A 20,555-nucleotide genomic window follows, 5' to 3' on the forward strand; every position below is an offset into this window, starting at 1 on the left:
TCTTCAAGTGGCTGCCTCCTCAGCTTCTGTTTGTCGGGCTGTGGGGAGGAGTGGGGAGGGGAGGGGAGCCCTATCCTAGTTCTACCCCCACCCCCAAGCCGCCAGCTCCTTGGCTTAGCTTCTGCTGGCTGGGACAACCCCCGGGGCCAGTGCCGGCCAGGCGGGCTGATTCAGCAGGATGGCTGGCACAGGCCCGTGGCTCTGAGGCCAACTGCCCCGCTGAGATGGGCATCAGGCGAGGGGCGGGTCCTACCTCGTCCCCTCTTCTCCCTTCCTTGGGCTATCTCTTCCAGCCCTCAGAGGACAGGTGTGCTGGGCCCTACTGGCAGAGGTGGGAGATTCTCCAGCGGGACCTGTGTCTAGGGCCAAAGGCCACTATGATTGCCTTTCATTCCTGCCTCCAAAGTTACCAAGCTACCCGGCGGTCTGATCTCAGGGGCCTGAAAGTATTATCCCTCGCATCCTACACGCTGCCTCCTGCCTCGATTGCACCCTTTGCCGGTTGCTTACTCACTCACTCACTCAGTCACTTTCTTTCACCTTTTGTTGTGGACTCAGGCAAAAAGATGCTGCCTATCAGCCACTGACACTTTAGTCTGAATGAATGCCGGATGTGTTTCTAAACGCTGGTATTAACTGGGGGGAGGTGAAGGCACGGGTCTGTTTCCAAAGGGAGAGACAGGGCCCCGAGCCAGAGGCTGGTCCGGCACCCAGCACGGTGGTCCAGTGGCCAGGGGGAAGCCTCCACTTTCTGGATCTATTTCCCAACTAGGTTCATAAACAGGTAGGGAGACTGGGGCTTCCTCCTGAGCCCTGACTCTTACCCAGAGGTGAGTTGGCCAGCAAGCCATTTTGTAGCCGAAAAAGTAAAGCGGTGACTGAAGCCAGCAGCCCAACAGCTGTCCTTGAGAACGTCCTTCCCAGACTCTTGGGTAAAAGAGCACCAGGCTCAGAGTCCCGCTGAGATCCGTGAACTGCTAGGGACCCTGGGGAGCAGGTCCTGGTCCCCGCCCTGTCTCAGACTGGCAGCATGTCCAGAGAGAAGGGAGGAAGTTTCTATTCAGCACCTTTGGAGCCTGGCTGGGCAGGGTGTGTCCCCGCCATTATCTCTAGCAGGCTAGTGATCAGCCTCATTCTCTACAGATGAGGAAACCAAGGCTTAAGAGGGAACGTAACCCTCGCCCCACCCCCCAGGCCACAGAGCTGGTGCATGGTGGAGTCTGGATCCGAACCTAAGGCTCCTCTCCCCAGAGCCCTTGCTCCTGCTGTTTCAGGTGGCCGAATGCCCCCTTCTGGCCTCAGTTTCCCCACCTGACAAATGAGCCTTCCTACGCCCACATTCTAAGCTCTTCTCCAGAGAGGGATTTAACCCTCACCACCCACCCCTTCCACAAGTGTTTGGCATGTGAAAATAATGACAACGCCGGTAATAGAATAACGCCAAGCTCCACACTAGAGCTCTACCCACGTCGTCCATTTAAGCCTCGCAAGAGCCATTTTCAGAAGCAACAAGTGAGGCACAGAGCAATGAAGTGACTTGTCCGCAGCAGCACAGCAAGGATGTGTGGTTGACCTAGGGCTGAAATCCAGTCCTGCTAATACACTCCATGCTCGTAAGAAAAAAGCCGGTGTTTCTCAGTTTCTCAAAATGCTTTGGGGTGTTTATACAAAAAATCCAGTTGTGAGGCCGCACCCCTAACCTGCGGCGTCAGACCTGGAGGCGGGGCCTGGGAATCTGCGTTTGCACCAGCTCCTCCAGCAGGGTAGAGAAGCTCCCCTCTAAACCGTATCATCTCGGAAAAGGCAGGAAAGGGGGTGAGGAGGAAGAGCGTGGAAAGTCGAGAAAGAGGCCCAGGTCATCTCCACCTCTCTGCCTTCCCCATCCCCCCAGTGCCCCGGTGCCCGGGCCAGGTGCCTGTTGGGACACGCTCCCTTAGAGAAACGAACTGCCTCCGTGCTGGGGGCGGAGCAACAGGTTCATATGCAAACGATGGCTTCCTCCTGGCCAATCCTATGCTCCTAGCTCTGGGAAGGGGCTGGGCTTCCAGGACTGGAGCCAATGAGCTAGCACCCCGGGCTGGAGAGGCGGGGCCAAGGTCTTTTAAAACACACGCCAAGGGCTCTGGGAGGCAGTGTTGGCTTTGGTGGCTCAAGTCCAGGTCCAGGGCCAGCATGTCAATGAAGAGGATTGTGCGTGTGTCCCTGGAGCATCCCACCAGCGCCGTGTGTGTGGCTGGCGTGGAGACCCTCGTGGACATTTATGGGTAAGAGCCAGAGGCCTGGGGGTCTGCAGGCCCTTGGTGCTGAGCCCCTTGGGCTCGTCTGGTGCGCTGTGCAGGGTTTCCTCGGGGCTCAGGCCTGGCTCGGCTTCCCTCCCCCAAGCCAGGGGAGTTGAGTGTGGGAGACTGCATGGGGGACAGAGAGGTTTGCAGTGTTTGAGCTCTGGTCCAAGGGCCTTTGAGGGTGCTGGGCATGTTGGAGGACCCTGCAGGCTGGATACATACAAATAGGAAGAGGTGTGTTCCCCTTGTCCTGGTCCCCAGCCTAGGAGCTCTGCCAACAGCGAGTGTCATTTTTTAAGAAATCATTTATGCTTACGTAGCATTTCCTATGTGCCGAGCACTGTTTTAAGCTTGGCAATCTTCTCGAACTTTAACGCTCGAATCTAGCCTTCACGACACCCCATGAGCTACGTTTGTTACTAGCTTCTCATTTGACAGATGGGGAAACTACGGCACAGCGAGGGCGAGCCATTTGCTCAAGTCAAACAGTTACTAAGCGTCAACGCCAGGATTTAACACCCCCCTCCCCTCCCTCCTTCATGGTCAAGTGTCTTATGCTTTTAGCTGTCTGCCACTTGGAGAGGAAGGATCTGGTTTCCTCCAGCCATTCAGAGCCCACACGTTAGGCTCCTACTGTGTGCCATGGCCGTGTCCTTAGAGCCAGTGGCTGGAGGTGAGGCCCCACCTTCTCTCTCTCTCTCTCTCTCTCTCTCAGGCAGAAAAGGAGAGTTTGGGCAGGTTTCAGGAGCTGGGTTCTGGGAACCCCCACGGAGCTGGCTACTTAGCCTTTTGGGGAGCCTCCAGGGGTCCCAGCTCCAAGGCTGAGCTGGGGACACAGGTAGTCAGGGGGCTGGGAGGGGAGGAGGCAGAAGCGTGTCACTGTTCCCTTGTCTCAGGTCTCCCACCCTGCCCTGTGAGCCATTGAGCAGCGCCCTTGGCTTCTACTCACTAGATGCCAGACGCACACCTTGACTTGCGATGGCCAAAAAATGTCTCCAGGCGTTGCCAAACGTGCCCGGTGTGTGTGTGGCGGGGGGTGGGGGGGAACCGATCCCAGTTGAAGACCAGTATCCCAGAACAAGACTGTACGAATTGGAGCGGACTTAGTTGAAAGCAGAGACGGGGGCGGTCCCAGGACATTAGGTGTAAAGGGGTGAGGGGCTGGTCAGGGGAGGGAACCAAGTCCGGAGCAGGCCCAGCACAGCTAGGTACCAGGAAGCCTGGTACCTAGCCTGGTTGGGTGTGGGTGGAGGGTGAGAATTAGGAAGGGGATTTGGAGGAGGGACAGCCACAGGAGCCATGTCAGGAGTGACACAGGAGGATGGGCGTCCACGCTGCCTGGCGCCACCCCCTCCTCCAGCGCCGTGTGCCCATGGGGGTGACTCACCTGTGTTGGCAGCCTCATGCCCATCGGGCAGATGTGCCCCCGGTTTGACCTGCTCCGGGAAGGCCAGGGCTGGCTCCTCCCCTGCAGGGCCTCCTTCGAGGAGGGGGGACGAATCAGGGCCAGGAGGCAAAGGCAGCAGTGTCTTGGGGTTCTGTGAATGGACGGGCCGTGTTGGGGTTCGGAGAGGAGGCTGTGGGGGGGACGGCCCCAGGGTGCGAGGCAGAGCCTCAGGCACCCTCAAAGGAAGGATTCTTGGGCCTCTGTGCCTGGGCCACCTTGGGGACAGGCAGAGAGCTGTCAGTTCACTCGCTCACACATTCATCAAGTACTTCTTTGGCGTCTGGTGTGGGCCGGGCACGGGGACACAATACTGAGCAAGGAGGCACGGTCCCCACTGTCTGAGAATCTGTCCCTTCAGAGTTCTTGCAGAGGCTGGACCTCTCCTGGACGGATTCCTGTCTTGCAGGGGGAGCAGGACCAGCTTAGCTCTACGTCCCTTCCGGCTTGGAGATGTCGTGACTCAGCCCTCCTGGGTGCCCACACCGTGGGCCCACAAGGGAAGGGGCGGTGGGTGTGCTGGCTCAGCCCTGGCTCTGGGACTTAGCAGCTGTCTGACTTGGGGAGCATCACTTAACCTCTCTGTATCCTCCTCTGGAGGACGGAGACAATGTTATCAGTGAAGATCCTTACAGACTGCTCCATAGCAGCCACTGCCCCAAGCGCTTTATATATAGTAACATTCTCACGATTCTGCCAGGTGGATGCTCTATCATCATCCCCATTTCAGAGATGAGGAAACGGAGGCACAGAGAGGTTAAGTAACTTGCCCCGTGTCACACAGCCTGTGAGGAGTGGCCGAGCCAGGATGCAACCCAAACACTTAGGCCTTCACTTCAAGGGAGTGGGGAGATGGGATGAGATCGTGTGTGTAGAGCATGTTGGGGATGCCTGGCATGTGGGGGACACTCATTCATGGTAACTGCCACCGCTATCACCATCATCATTTTGCGGCTCTGTCCTGGCCCTTTGGACCGCCTCAAGTGTCCCCAGGCCTGCCATAGACAAGGGAGCCACCTCTGAACCAAACTGGGAGATGAGACAAGAGGAATGAACATAAACTGAGTGGTCAGGGCAGGCTTCCCGGAGGAAGGGTCCCAACCAGAGCCTTGAAGGATGAACACAGGCAAGACTCATTGGGGCACTCTGTGGCAATGGACAAAACTCTGTCTTCTTGCCTTCCATTGAGTTGGAGGTGGCCCAGACTTGATAAGGGGGCTTTGCTTTCCTGAGCAGGGTTTCATGGCGTGGGGGCGGGGGGAGGGCGGTGAGGAAAGGGAAGGAAGACTGACACATGGGTATGGTGAGTCGTGCCCCGGGGATAAATGTGCAGCCAGGGTGGCAAACCGCTGCCCTAGTTGGACCAGCCAACAACTCGTGTCACCTCTGGCTCAGCAGAGGCAGTTCAATGGAGTGAAAAGGTAAAGGGCACCCGGGGGCCAGGTACCCCGAGTTTTCGTCCCAGCTCTGCCGCCCTTTGCGAAGTCACCTTGAGCAACTTTCTGCTCCTTCCTGGGCCTCAGTTTCCCCACATGTGCCCTGAAGAGGCTGGCACAGATCAGTGGGTTTCGAGCTCTACTCGTGGAGGCATCTGAGCGCCCCCCCCTGGTTTGACAAAGCGGCTCTCCTCCTTCGACTGGCTCATGTTAGGTGAGCGCACCGACCTGCCCGGGCAGAGCTGGGCCCCGGGAGGCTGGTGCATCATCGACTCTCTTAACCATCTGGGCTTCGGGAAGAGGGTTCATGTGGCCGCCATTCCCCAGGGGCGGCACGGACTTGGGACTAAAGAGGGGAGGTGGTCTTCTTGACCCTGGTGGTGGTAAGGCTGACGGAGGTGAGATCTGGGGACCCCGCTGAGCAGGGGGAGGCAGCTGGTGCCGCCACCAGAGTCTGAGCTGTCCGAGCCTTGGTCTCCTTCGCCCCCATGGGCCGTGTCGGTGGGGACCATGGCGGTCATCTTGTCCACCTGTTTCCAGCCCCAAAGTCCTCTCCCATCCGTTTCTCGGCTCTGCAGTGTCTGGTTTTGTTTTCGCAGAGGCCAAGGCTCCTGGGCCCATGAAAGGAGAGGATGGGCTTGGGTTTGCAGGGGAGCGGGGTGGGGGTGGGGGTTGTGGTGGCAGAGTCAGATGTGAGTCCTGGCTCTGTCACCTGCCAGCTGTGTGACGTTGGGCAGATCACCTGTCATCTCTGAGCCTGTTTCCTCATCTGTAAAGTGGGGATAATAGTACCGATGTTGTGTGCCTGTGGGGACTGCCTCTGTCACCATCCGTGTCCTCAGCATTGAAGGGGTGACACAGAGCCTCAAGGGAGACCTGACTTGACTCCCAGGAGGGGGTGGGCTCGCGCTGTGATTCCCACGACGCGTGGGGACACAGCCCACCCTTAGCCGTGGTACTCAGACGTCACTGGGCATCGGCATGGCTTAAAGCGCAGGTTCCCGGGCCCTGCCTACAGCATACCTGGTTCTGGAATCTGCATTTCCAACGGGTGGGTCTGAGGTTGGCCACCGTGAGGCTGACCAGCTGTCCCGGTTTGCCCCAAACCTTCTAGATTTTAGCACTGGAAGTCCCGCGCCCCAGGAAGCACCCCGGTCCCGGGTCACTGTGCAACATTTTACCCACCATTCGCCACCTCCCAGGCTGGCAGTGCGGGCAGAGTCGTTGGGCCCTCGGGCTGGCCGGGACCACCGTGTGCGAGGAAAGGCCTTGGGATGTTCTGGGCATGGACGGCCTCGGCGGGGGCGAGCCCGAAGCCCCCAGGGCTGGGCTGGGGCACTGTCTAGAGCAGCGTGCTGGCAGCGCAGGGGGCCCGACCGGAGGAAGAACTCCGTCCGGGTGAGCCTCTGGCTTCTCCTCCTGTCCTCCGTGCGATGGGAAATCCAGACCCTCCCATGTCTGATGCAGGCTCTTCTGCCAGCAGCCACCCCCTTGATCGTCCTAACAGCTTCCCTGATGGGGCCTGAGCACTGGACCAGGAGTCTGGAGCCCTACCTTCTAGTCCCTTCTCTCTTGGGCCTCAGTTTCTCCGGAGTGAAGTGAGGCATTGGTCAGGCGTCCCCCACTTTCGCTGATCTTGGATGCACACTGACTCCTTTCATCTTCTCCGCTTTATAGATGGAGACGCTGAGGCAGGGGGAGGCTGAGCCTCTCCCTCACGGTCACACACCTGGCGAGTAGTGGGGCTGGGATTTGAACGTTCAGCAACTGCAGGCTTAGTCCCTCCTGATCAAGAACCTTCGCTGGATCCTCGTTACAAAGGAATGAAATGAAAGGAGCTCCTCACAGCCCGCACTTACCCTTGACCTCAAGGCTCCACCGGGAAAATGCCTTCCCCTCAGACACGTCTCCTCCTTGTCTTTGGTTCCCCTGCCTCCCTCCAGGAAGCTGTCCCCAGAACCACCCCCCGCCCCCAGCCCACCCTCTCAAACTGCCTCCGTTTGCCCATTTCCTGCTTCCTAATTTACTGTAAGAACCCCTTCCCCCGTCCTGGGTGGGCGGTTTTCCAAGCCCTTCCCATCAGCGTGTCTGAGCTTTGCAATTGCCCATAAGGTCGACCAAGTCGGTGTCATTATCCCACTTTATAGGGAGGCGAGGTGATTTGTTCAGAGTCACTTGGCTTACACGCGACCCAGCCCGGTCTAGGACCTGACTCTTGACTCTGGTCCTGGCACCGCTGAGCTCCCAGCTTCTTCCCCCTGGGCCAGAAGGGATCTTCATCAGGGATCCCCTGGTGCCCCACCCAGGGAGGTGCAAGGGGGCTGGGCAGAGACACCCCAAGCCCAGGGGCTGGGGCCGGGGAGCTGGGTGGGGTTCCACACCAGAGGACCATCAAAGGTGCTCAGCTCCAGCCCGTGGGCCCCTGGGGTCCAAACAGCAGCTGACGGTTAGGAGAATTTCCATAAAGAGTTTACGGGCCTCCCGGGGAGCTGGGGGCGAGGCACCGCGAGCTGTGGGGCTCAGGGTACATCCTGGGGTGGCCGAGTCCCTTCACACCCGGTGTGTCTCCATGTGTCTCCTGGTGGCTCTCCGTTTTTCTGGGTTTTTCCATATCTCTTTGTCTCTCTCTGTCTCTGTGTCCCTGTGCCTCTCTGTCCAGCTTCTCTATGTCCCATGACGGGCTGGCCCACTCACCCGGGGGCATCACAGGGCAGAGGGCACCACCAGACCCAGAAATTACAGGCTTTGGAACTGTGGTTGTCAGATAAAACCCAGGATGCCTAGTTAAGTTTGAAACCCAGATAAGCAGTTAATATATTGTTTTTAGCATATCCCAAATATCGCACGGGCCATCCTCATACTAAAACAATTATTTGTTGCTCATCTGAAATTCCAGTCCACCTGGGTGTTCTCTATTTTTATTTGCTCAACGTAGCTGCCCTGCCTGGGAGGAGAAGCAGGTGTGTCGGCTGGTGAGGACGCCTGGCAGGGTCATGCACTGGACCCGCCTGATGAAGAAGAGCTTGGGCTCGCCTTGTTTCTCTTTTTCTCAAAAAGCCACCTTGGGAAGTAGCCGGCTCCTGCCGGTAGAGGAGCAAAGAGGGCGCCTTGAGGCAGGTCTGCTCTCCTCCAAGCGGCGTGGGGCAAGGAAAGGGCCTGGAGTTGAACGGCCAGCTGTGCAACCTTGGGGAAGTCTCTTGCCCATCCTGAGCCTCTGTTCCCTCACATGTACGTGAGAGTAATCATCCCCTCCTCCCAGGGCCACGGTGGCGATTCAAATCCTGTTTGGAAAAGCCTAGCCGAGACCTGCCTTGGCAACCGTGCAGCCTCCGGGGCTACGATTATTGACGTTACTCCTGGGGAGGTGGTAGGTGAGGATATGCGCTCAGGAGCCGGAAGGCCTGGGCTGGGACCCCAGTCCGGCCATTTACTAGCTCCATGACCTGGGACAGGTTACTTAGCCTCAGTTTCCCCATCTGTCAAATGGGAGACAGTGATAGTACTCAATAAACTCTCCTGGGTTTATTGAGAGGATTGCGTGATGTCACACACGTAAGAACCTTCCGCAGGGCCGGCTGTATAGCAAGAGCTCAACAGGGGTCAGCTACTGCTATCCCCCAGTGCCCCCATGTGCTGCTTCCTCCAGGAAGCACTCTGTCCCCTCTGGCTCACAGTGGCCTCTCCCTACCTGGGATCCCACTGACTAATGACTTCATGAGCCTGAGCCCCCTCTGGCTGCCCTGGGCAGTGCTGTCCTTAACTCCTTGGCAGGATCGAAGGTTCCGGGACGGTGCGGAGGGTAGTGAATGTACCCGCCACAGCCTGGCAATGCTTCGGAGCACAGTGGGTGCCCCCAGACCCCCCCGTAGACAGTAAGAAGGTGAACGGATGATTTCGAACAGGACCGCCAGACTAGCTGGAGTGGGGGAAACACGTCCCAGGGCCGGACGACATAGGCTTTTTGACCCTCCTGCTTGACTGGATCTGGCCAAGTTTTCCCGGTGACCCTGCCGAGCCGTGGAAGAACTCGGGCTCTGTGTCGGAGCCCTGAGTGCAAAGCTGCCCGTGCCGTTTGCTGCTGTGCGACCTTGGGCTTGATCTCTCTGAGCCTCGCTTTCTCACCTTTCCAGTAGAGATGATACCACCCGCTCACTTGGCCGACTTGTAAGAATACAAGGAGCTAGGAAACAAGGTTCTGCACGCAGCGGGAACTGCACAAAATTGGATGCCCTTCCCTGGAGAAGAGCCCAGGGCCATCTTCCTGCCTGCTAAAGAGGGCTGCAATGGGACCGAGGGGAGGGAGACTAATCTTCTAAAAAGCCACGGTCTCAGAATTGCAGGGGGTCCGTTTGCAGGCTGGTGTCCGCTGAGCTCCCTGTGCCCAGCTCCGCACCGGGGAATTATAGAGCATTCAACTGGTCCTAACTTGCAAAGAGCTTGCAGTTTTGTTGGGAGGCAAAGAAGCTCCCGAGAGAAGTGTTAATAAACACAGAAGGTGGGAATGTGTATGCACTTGTGTGGGGTCCAGGCTTCACTCCCAGGAACTTGCTGTGGGGATGTGAGGCCTGGGGTGGTCGGGAAGGCTTCCCGGAGGAAGCAAGAGTTTGCTCCAGAGCTCAAGCATCTGAGCGAGTATTGCCCCCTCTGGCCCTTCCCATGGCTTCTTGTCTTTCCCAGGTCGGTACCTGAGGGCACAGAGATGTTCGAGGTCTACGGGACCCCCGGTGTGGACGTCTACATCTCTCCTAGTGTGGAGAGGGGCCGGGAGCGTGCAGACGCCAGACGGTGGCACTTTGATACGGGGTTGGAGATCATCGTGGTCATGAACTCGCCCAGCAATGACCTCAATGACAGTCATGTGAGCAGGTCCCCTGGGCTGGGGTGGGGGTGGGGCGCTGAGCTAGCTCCACAAGGGCCAGCACCCTCTGCTTACCCAGATGCCAGGGTAGCATGATGGGTAAGCACCCGGCCCTGGAACCAGGCAGCTCTGTGACTTACAGACATAAGCTATGTGTCTCCTGGCAAGTCACATCAGCCCTCTGGGCCTCGGTTTCCCCATCTGTAAAATGGGAATGATCACCACACCGTCCTCCTGGTGTTGGTCTGGGGCAGAACACGAGCCAACGTTGGTTTCCTTTCTTGTTTCCCGAGACCCCTGTGAAGGGAGATGTCCCAGCTTTTCTGGGTCGGGCCTCAGTTTCCCTACCTGCAGGCTGAGGGCTGAGTAGGTGATCTCTGTCACTCTGGATGAAGGAGAGAGAGCAGAGATGGGAGGAGGATGCTGGTGCCTGGGGAGACCCCCTTCTCCAGGGTGCCTCATCTTTCCTAATCCGTTCTTTTCCTGACTCCATTCCCTTTCTCAGAGACACGTAACCTCCCTTCGTCTCCTCTCTGCTCATTTAGCCACCAACGGCGAGTTTAACAAGCCCTGACTGTAGGCAGTGCTCTGGCTGGGGCAGGGGGCATTTACAAGATGGGAGAGGGACGCCTGGGAGGCTCAGTTGGTTAAGCGTCTGACTCTTGATTTCAGCTCAGGTCACCATCTCCCGATTTGTGAGTCCGAGCCCTACTTCGGGCTCCCGACTAGCAGTGGGGAGCCTGCTTAGGATTCTCTCTCTCTGTGTCCCTCCTCCCCTCTCTCTCACTCTCTCTCTCTCTCTAAAATAAATAAACTTAAAAAAATGAATAAAAGATGGGAGAAATGGGGTGGCCCTTGAGCTTGGCACAGCTGATGCCCCCATAAAGGGGTGATGGGAGACAGGTCTTGTGGCGTGGGGGTGGCAGGTTCCCACCCCATGTCAGGAGCAGTGTTTCAGGAAAGGATCCTTTTAAGACCATTGACCATATGCCACATACTGGGCACCATGACCTCATCCAGCCCTCACGACAGCTCGGAGAGGCGGGGTCTGATCCCCGTTTCACAGGTGGGGCCACCAAGGTTCAGAGTACCTCTGTCCGGGCCACATCAGTAAGAGAGCGAGTATTCGACACAGACCTGCCAGAAATTTCCCTTCATCACCCCCGAGTTTTTTCCCATTTGTGTATCGGAGACGAGCCTCTCCGCTGAGCGCTGTGACGCAGGTGGGCAGGACTCAAGGAACTCATTTTGCAGATGAGGAAGCTGAGAACGAGGCGCGGCTTACCTGAAGGCGCCTGATCTAGTGAGGAGCAGAGTTGGTGAGGGTCAGGACAGAGGCCCTGGGGCAGGGCCAGAGGACCAGCCAGCCTGAGAGGGAGCCTAAGAGGGGCTGAGCTGGTGGGCTGTGTAGATGCAAAGGACAAGAGGGATCGAGGAGGGTCGGATTGTCCTGTCCTTCCCCTTCCCGCACCTTTGGCCCGGAGCCGGGTAATTGTATGGCTGAGGCCAGCATCGTTGCTCTGGCTTGACACATGGGGTCAGCAATTGCAGGATTTAGGGGCTCCCAGCACTGAGGAGTGAATGGCTTCTATAAGATGCTGAACCTTCTGGCTGAGCTGAGGGACCCACATCAGGAGGGAACGTGCAAGTGGAGGACTGTGGGTGGAAGGGGCTTTGACCCATGGGCCTTGAAGTGTGTTATCCTCAGCCATTGTCAGCCTGGCCTTTTAGCTACTGGGCCCTTGCTGCAGGCAAGGCTGCTGCTGAGCACATCACACGCCTTCCTTCCTTGATGGTCACACCCTGCAATCAACCCTCTGGGGTGGGAACTATCATTATCCCCACTTGACAGCAGGGGACATTGAGGCCCGAGGACAAGTGACTCTTCCGGGAATACTCACAAGTGGTGCTTCAGAATCTGAGCCCAGAGCCCCGCACCATCTCACACAATGCCGCCTGCCCGCTATTAACAATAGCTGGCATTTCTTGGGCACTACCTACGGGGCGAGTCTTGTACGTGTATTGTTTCTAAGCGGCACTACGATCGTCTGTGGTAGGGACCCGTATGGCCGCTGTTCTGCAGATGAAGAAACGAGACAGCTCAGGAAGGTGAAAGGCCTTGGCCAAGGTCACAGAACCCAGAGGGGCTGGGCTCAAGTCCAAGGCTGTCTGAATCCCACAGATAAGAGAGGATCCATAAACCCTGCCCAGTCAGACCTCCTCATTTTGCACATGGCAGGACATAGATCCAAAGGGGAGGAGGGGCCTGCCGAAAATCACACGGTAGTCATTGGTAGCACCAGGACCCAGGTCTCCAGGGACTCCCTCACAGACGGTTCCCATTTTACAGATGGGCCAACCAAGGCATGGAAGAATAAATGGCACAGAGAAGGCTAAAGGAAGAGCTGGGTTGGTGAACGCAACTTCAGGGCACAGAGGTTCCTGAGACTCCCTCTCTTCTTTGCTAGGTTCCCCAAGACCTGTCCTTTGGGGTGGGGCTGTTGGCTTCAGCTGGCTTGACTCCGGGCCCATTTCTCTACAGGTTCAGATTTCCTACCATTCCAGCCACGAACCCCTTCCCCTGGCCTATGCGGTGCTCTACCTCACCTGTGTTGGTAAGTTGGGGGCCATGCTGGGGCCTCGGCCAAGAGTGAGAATGGTTGGGAATGACATTGAGCGAGAGTCTTTTTATAAAAATGAACTCATTTTCTTTTAAAAATTAAGGGGCGCCTGGGTGGCTCAGTTGGTTGAGCGGCCGACTTCAGCTCAGGTCATGATCTCGCGGTCCATGAGTTCGAGCCCCGCGTCGGGCTCTGTGTTGACGGCTCAGCGCCTGGAGGCTGTTTCAGATTCTATGTCTCTCTCTCTCTGACCCTTCCCCGTTCATGCTCTGTCTCTCTCTGTCTCAAAAAATAAATAAAAACGTTAAAAAAATAAATAAAAATTAAAATACGACAGTTACATTTAGAAAACTCAAATGGTACAAAAGAGTATATATTGAAAAGTAAACCTCCTTCCCTCCAACCTAAAGCTTCTAATTCCCAAGCCTAGCATCCTTCCAGAGATCTGCTGTGCTCATACAAGTGGACGCACACATATCTGTATATTCCCCCTTTTGTAAGCAAAGGGAGGCATACTGTGGATATGGAACTGGACTTTGCTTTTTCCACCTTAAATTTTTTTGTGCTGATTATCCACAGATTGATATATAAATTCCATACAAGAGAACTCATTTTGATGAATGCATTAAAGGCTCTAGAGGCAAAGATGAGTAACACGAATGAATAGATGGGGAATTTCAACAGAGAGAGAAAAACTATAAAAAGGAGTCAAATGGAAATGCTAGAACTAAAAATCATGCTAACAGAGATTAAAAACTTGTTTTTGGTGAGTTCGTTGGTAGACCTGACACAGCCAAAGAGAGAATCAGTGAACTTGAAGATAGGGCAACAAAAATTACTTAAACTGAAACAAAAAGAGAGGGGAAAGAAGAGTGTAACAAACAAAACATTAGAACAGATGTAAGAGCTCTGGAACAGTATCAAACAATCTAAACTCAATTAGGTGCCCATTAAAATTCCAACATGACTTTTTTTTTAATGTTTATTTCTGAGAGAGAGAGAGAGAGAGAGAGAGAGAGAGAGAGAGAGAGAGAATGAGCAGGGAAAGGGCAGAAAGAGGGGGAGACACAGAATCAGAAGCAGGCTTCAGGCTCTGAGCTGTCAGCACAGAGCCCGACGTGGGGCTCAAACCCACGAACCCTGAGATCATGACCTGAGCCAAAGTTGGATGCTTAACCAACTGAGCCAACCAAGTGGCCCCAAATTCCAACATGACTTTTTTATAGATCTTCATAGAGCTGATCCTAAAAGGCATAGGAACGAGCAAAGGGCAAGAGTGGCCAAGACGTTTTTGAGAAAGAACAAGGTGGAGGTATTCATGGTACCAGATATCAGGACTTTGTTCAAGCCATAGTACTTGAGGTGGTATGAAATTGATGTGGGGTTAAATGGAAACCAGTGGGACAGAGGAGCACTTGGACACAGAGCCGTGTTCAGATGGTGATCACATGTGAATAAAATGGACATGAAGCCCTACTTCACACCATACTCAAAAATAAATTTCAGATGGAATGAAAATCCTAAAATGAAAATCAAAATTGTAAAGCTTTTAGAAGAGAGTATCTTTCCAACCTCAGGGTAGGCAAGGTGTTTTTTTAACAAGACAAAACAAAGGCACAGACCATAAGGGAAAAGACTGATACATTAGACTCTATTAAAATTGAAAACTTGTATATAACAGAGGACAAGTAAAAAGTCAAACTATGGTGGCGCCTGGCTGGCTCAGTCCATAGAGAATGAGACTCTTGATCTTGGGGTCATGAGTTCAAGCCCCACATTGGGCTTAAACTTACTTAAAAAAAAAAAGAAAAAAAGAAAAAGAAATCAAACTCTGGACCAAGAGAAGAAATTTGCAAAGCATATGGCTGATTTGGTGCATATAGATTACGGAGAACTCCAATCCCTAAGAAAAAGAAAGACAACCTAATGGAAACAGGCAAAAAAATATGAACAAGCAATTCGCAGAAGAGAAAGCCTCAGTGATCAGAACCCAGATGGAAAGATGCTTAACTCAGTGTTGCCAAGGATATGGAACCAGGGAGCTCCTTGACGGTGGGTGGGAGTTGGCGTGGGTCCAAGTCCCTGCAGAGCACTTTGCAAGAAAGTTGAAAATGCTCTGTCTGCAGTAGGTGCTGTTAGAAGCAGAATGTGCCTTGTAAATTTGGGGGGTTTACGCTGGGACTAGGGCTTGTCAATTTTGGTAGAGGCCACCAAGCTGCTCTCCAAACAGACCATCTCACCTCACACAGCTGCCAACAGCATGTGAGATTGCCTTCGCCAACACTGCATTGTCAGCCTTTTCCATTTTGCCCGGGCTGAGAAGTTAGTTACCCTGTTTGGCTTTAGTTTGCCTTCCTTTAGTTAGGACTGAGGTTGGGTGTCTCCCTGCCTCTCCCTCCCCAAACCCACACCCTTACCCCCTGGAAAATATACACACACAAAAGTGCATAAAGCTGTGTGTGTGTGGGGGGGGGTGGATGCATGTGCACACGTGCACGTGTGTAGCTGGTGAATAATTACAGAGCAAACACTTGAACAACCATCACCCTGGTCAAGAACTAGAACATGACCGGCACCCCGAAGTCCCCAAATCTGATTATAACTCCCTCCTTCCCCTGGAGCTAACCACTATCTTGTGATAAGTATTTCCATGTTTTTCTTTATGGTTTTCTCACTTGGATATGCATATATAAGGAATATAGTCTATTTTTGCGTCTTTGAGTTTTCCGTGGATGGAACCTTATTGAACATATTCTTTGGGGTTGGGCTTCTTTCGCCTCCACTATGTTTATGAGATTCACCCACCTGTTGCATGGTGAGTGGGTATCTTTTTGCATATTTAAAAATCGTTTCGAGTTTTCCTTCTCTCTCTTTCTCTCCTTCGAATGCTCCATTTGTGCTATAAGATCTCCCTGCTTTCTAGGGAGAAACATTGAGAATGTGGGATGGGGGCTGGGATTGGGGAGTATAGGATAAAGCTGAGGTTCAGAGAGGCCACAGAGCCAGTAGGTGCCAGAGCCTGGATTCACATCTTCATCATCTAACACCAACGACCAGGCTCACTGCCCCATCCCCAGCTTCATAGAGACCAAGAATGTCCAGGAGAACCTGGGCTCAGTATAGGGTGGGCCCCAGACAGTGAGGGCTGTATGGATGCAGAAGAGGGAGGAGTCGGGGAAGGCTTCCCAGAGGGGGGCAGCCTTTGACCTGGCCCTTTCCTCTTGCCCTCCTTCTTCCCCAAGGCCTCGTTCCCCAGCTCAAGGAAAAGGGCTTCATTCAGATGCTTCTACCTCTGGACAGTGTCTTCTTAGAAATGACTTTCTTTGCCCAGTTCCAGATGGGTCCTGAGATTGAGGCTGAGAAACAGAGACCACAGACCTGTGCTGGACTCCTGGGCACCCCCTAGTAACTTAATCTCCGCCCTCCCCTTGCAGACATCGCTCTGGATTGTGACCTGAACTGTGAGGGCAGACAGAACAGGAGCTTCGTGGACAAGGTAGGGCATCTCGATCTGGGCCCAGAAAGGGGCCTGGAGTTTGGAGTTGACCTAGGTTGGGTTAAGAGGGGCGAGGTCATGACAGGTATCCCCCTTGCCTCCCTGCTGCTGCCGAGGTCACGGGAGCCAAATGGGAGCCAGGCATGACCGGGGATCTTCTTTTCCCAGGAGAACAAAAACGTTACCGAGAATTATCAAGTTATAAAGATGCCCAGGCCTGGGCTGGGCCTCGCTTTGTGGCAAAAAGTCCTTTGGGAATTTGAATCCAGGCCAGGGGTCAGCAAACTTTTTCTGCAACATGAGATACTAAATATTTTAGGCATTGCAAAGGGTCTCTGTTGCAACTATTCGATTCTGTCATTGTAGTGTCAAAGAGCTATAGTTAACATCGAACAAACAGATGTGACTGTTCCAATAAAGCTTTATTTACAAAAACAGGCAGTGGGCCAGCTGGGACCCACGGGCCATGGCGTGCCAGCCTTCTGATCTAGGTGAGAAGGGAACTCTGCCAAGAATGAAACTGTTCAAGGACTTGGGGCTGGACTGTGGTGGCACTCAATGCCTTGGGAGGTCAAAGCAGGAGGTCCAGGTGGGCCGTATCAGCAAGGAAGCCCATGTGAGCTAGGCTCTAAAGCAATGCAAGAGGGAGGGCATTCCGGGTGGAGGGAATAGTGGGAGCCAAGGCCTGGAGCCAGGAATGGATCTGTCATCAGGAGGTTGCCTGTTGAGGAAGGGGACGTTGGCTAGGACACATCACAGTTGGCCATGAAAGACCACTGCGTGGTTTGGACTTGGGGCTGTGGGCAGTAGGGAGCCATTGCCACATCAGGTGCAGGAAGCGCTTCAGTGAGAGTGGACCTACCCTCACAGGGAGGGTGAAGAGGAAGAGGTGGGGTTAGGAGTTGCGGGGCGGGGGCTCAGGTCCGGTCTGAGCCCCATCACCAGCTATGCTTTGCTATGGACAGCGGCAGTGGGTCTGGGGGCCCAGTGGCTATGGAGCTATCTTGCTGGTGAACTGTGACAAGGATGATGCGAACTGTTACAACCAGGACAACTGTGACCAGCACGTGCACTGCCTGCAAGGTGAGGGGGAGCCCAGGGTCACCGCTCCACCTCCCCGCCGGATTCCCGCCTGTGGCAGGTCCGAAGCTTCCCGACCCCAAGGCCTGCCTCCCCGCCGGACATCTATCCCTGGCCTGCATTTTAGGACATCCCAAGTTCCAAGTCTGTCCCACGCTGCGTGCCACAGCCCCGTGAGGAAGGCCTCGGCGATTGTCTGGGGTGCGGGCCAGGTGCCTTACACATGGGTGCACACAGCCTCTCTGAAAGTGGACGCATCTGTCCCTTGTTTCAGAGAGGGGAGCACTGAGGCTCAGGGAGGGAGGGGCCTGTCTGTGCCAGCAGGGAGTGACGGGCTGGGGCACTGAGACCAGAACCCTCCCCTGCACCCGGCCAGGTGGCCTGCCCGCCCCACACCTTCTTACCTGTCACGTGCCAGGCACTGGGCTGGCCCCTCTGCACTTTCTAGAGTTCCGGGCAGGTGAGGAAACGGAGGCGCCTTCATGGTTTCCAGTGTTTTCGCAGGGTGGGCGGAGCTGGGGCTCGGACACCCGGGTCCTGGCACCCTCTGCCCTTAGGGGGCGCGGTGGGCAGGAGGAGAAGACAGAGTGTCACAGGCCCCTTGAGCTGCCACCCCTGTCTGGCTCCACAGACCTGGAAGACATGTCAGTCATGGTCCTGCGGACCCAAGGCCCCGCCGCCCTCTTCGACGACCACAGACTTATCCTTCACACTTCCAGCTATGATGCCAAGTGGGCCCGGGTCTTCCACACCTGTGGTGAGTTCATGCCCATCCCCCACACCCCCACTGCTGGGGAGAGGGGCCTCAGTTTCCCCACCGTGGGCCGGAGGGCAGCCCCTGCTCTGGCTTCCAGCCTGCCTTGGGGGTCAGAGGAAGCACAGTCAGGTGTGGGAACTTCAAAGCAGGTCCGCTGGGGCCCCCAGGCAGCTGTGGCCCAAGGCCATTTGATTGGATGGATCAATTTAAAAAATGTATTTCAAGCACGTTCAGAAATTTTTATTACCCAAACTTTCAAACATACACAAAAGTAGAGAGAATAGTAATGGACCCCCACAGGCCAACCACTCAGATTCGACAATTACCGCTGTCTTGCCTCTCTCGCTCCGTTGATCCTGTTTGCTCAAGTGTTTTGTTTTGTTTTATTTTATTATTTTTCATGTTTATTCATTTTTTGAGAGATAGAGACAGAACGTGAATGGGGAGGGGCAGAGAGAGAGAGGGAGACACAGAATCAGAAGCAGGCTCCAGGCTCCGAGTTGTTAGCACAGAGCCTGGTACAGGGCTCGAACCCACGAACTGTGAGATCATGACCTGAGCTGAAGTCGGATGCTTAACCGACTGAGCCACCCAGGTGCCCCAATGTTTGTTTTATTTTTGAGAGAGAGAGAGAGAGCGAGCAGGGGAGGGGCGGAGAGAGAGGGAGACGCAGAATCCAAAGCAGGCTTCAGGCTCTGAGCTGTCAGCTTGGAGCCTGAGGCGGGGCTCGAACCCATGAACCGTGAGATCGTGACCTGAGCTGAAGTTAACTGACTGAGCCGCCCAAGCATCCCTATTTGTTTATTTGAGAGAGAGAGAGAGAGAGAGAGAGAGAGCATGAGCAGGGGAGAGGGGCAGAGGGGGAGAGAGAGAGAGACAGAGTGCAAGTGGGGGAGGGGCAGAGAGAGAGGGAGACACAGAATCCGAAACAGGCTCCAGGCTCTGAGCTGTCAGCACAGAGCCCGATGCGGGGCTTGAACTCAAGGACCGCGAGATCATGACCTGAGCCGAAGTCAGACGCTCAACCGACTGAGCCACCCAGGTGCCCCTGCTGAAGTATTTTAAAGCCACTCCTAGACACTATGGCTAGTGCCCCTGCATAATTCAGCGTGCATCTCCCCCCCCCCCCCAAAAATGGCTTTCTTCACACAGCCACGATGCTCTTATCACACATACGAGCAAGGACATAAAATATCTTTTAAAGATGCACACGCATGCAAGTAATAAAATGCTCATTGTTAACAAGATCAAACACTATAGAAGTATATGTGGCTAAAAAAATGAGAGTTCCCTGGGGCGCCTGGGTGACTCAGTAGGTTGAGCTCCCGTCCGACTTCGGCTCAGGTCATGATCTCACAGTTCGTGAGTTCGAGCCCCACATCGGGCTCTGTGCTGACAGCTCAGAACCTGGATCCTGCTTCGGATTCTGTGTCTCCATCTCTCTCTGCCCCTCCCCCGCTCGCGCGCGCTCGCGCTCTCTCTCTCTCTCTCTCTCTCTCTCAAAAATAAATATTAAAATTTTTTTAAATAAAAATGAGAGTTCCCTATCCTCACCCCTAAACCTGACTCTTAACACGTGTTCAACGTTAACGATTTGCTCTGTGTTCTTCGTCACTTGTCTCTGTGCGTGGCGTGCACGTCTTCTGCTTTCCCAGCAGTTTCTCCCACGGAATCATATACCCGACACCCCTTTCTGTATTTATCCAGCTCCTCCTCGTTCTTGTCCACAGCTGCGTGGTATTCCAAAGCGTGGATGTGCCATAACACATCCAGTGCCCTGAACATCCCGTTGTTGGCAGTGTTCTGATTTTGCAACAGTACAGGCGCCTTGAGGGCACGGGCCTTGCTCCCGGTTTGCTCCTGAGTCTAGAACCGTGCCCTGTCGGTGCCAAGGAGGTGCCCTGTAAATATTTGTTCAATGACCGGATAAAGAACCAGCGGACCCCCTTGTACGTGTATCTGTACGTACAGATTTCCATCAACTCCTGGCCACGGGGTTGCTCGCTTAGGAGTAGACGGGACTTTGTGAGATGTTGCCAGATCGTCCTGCGGAAGGTCTGAACAGCCATCTCAGAGAGGAACGGCCTCTCCCCGGGCCGTGCCCACACTGGGTATCGAGCCCCTGTCGCTCCTTTGCAGGCGGGAGGGCAGAGGTGGGGGCTGCGGTCTGGCTTGAGGCTTTTTGGGGAGGTTGGCGCGGCGGCTTCTTCTTGCGCCCCCGGTGCTCTGCGGGCCCACCTGGGAGTCACGGCCATCCCTTCCGTCCCCGCCCAGGTCCCGAGGACTCGTGCGAGGCCTACAGGCACGTGCTGGGCCAGAACAAGGTGTCGTACGAGGTGCCCCACTTCCACGGTGACGAGGAGCGCTTCTTCGTGGAGGGGCTCTCCTTCCCTGACGCCAGCTTCACGGGGCTCGTGTCCTTCCACGTCACCCTGCTGGATGACTCCAACGAGGTAGGGGTGGCCAAGGGGGGGGGGGGGAACAGGGCTCCGTCCTGGGGGGGGGAGGGGCTCCGCTGGCATGAAGGGTCCCAGACCTCTCCACCACCCCGCGGTGCCTCTCTAGAAACTAAGAGGTGCCA

The 20,555-nt window shown here is 55.1% G+C and overlaps 1 protein-coding gene across 1 annotated transcript in view; it reads left to right on the forward strand.

Moving 5' to 3' along the window:
* The first annotated feature begins 2,117 nt into the window (after positions 1–2,117).
* PADI3 (peptidyl arginine deiminase 3) overlaps positions 2,118–20,555 on the forward strand; it is a 31,431-nt gene continuing 12,993 nt past the window's right edge. The window contains exons 1-7 of the mRNA XM_027060281.2: positions 2,118–2,264; positions 9,840–10,020; positions 12,563–12,635; positions 16,076–16,137; positions 17,103–17,220; positions 17,849–17,974; positions 20,249–20,427. Coding sequence (XP_026916082.1) covers positions 2,173–2,264; positions 9,840–10,020; positions 12,563–12,635; positions 16,076–16,137; positions 17,103–17,220; positions 17,849–17,974; positions 20,249–20,427 — 831 coding nt within the window. The 5' untranslated portion in view covers positions 2,118–2,172. The remainder of the gene's footprint in view (positions 2,265–9,839; positions 10,021–12,562; positions 12,636–16,075; positions 16,138–17,102; positions 17,221–17,848; positions 17,975–20,248; positions 20,428–20,555) is intronic.

This window comes from Acinonyx jubatus, chromosome C1, assembly GCF_027475565.1.
Source record: "Acinonyx jubatus isolate Ajub_Pintada_27869175 chromosome C1, VMU_Ajub_asm_v1.0, whole genome shotgun sequence".
NCBI classification, from domain to species: Eukaryota; Metazoa; Chordata; class Mammalia; order Carnivora; family Felidae; genus Acinonyx; species Acinonyx jubatus.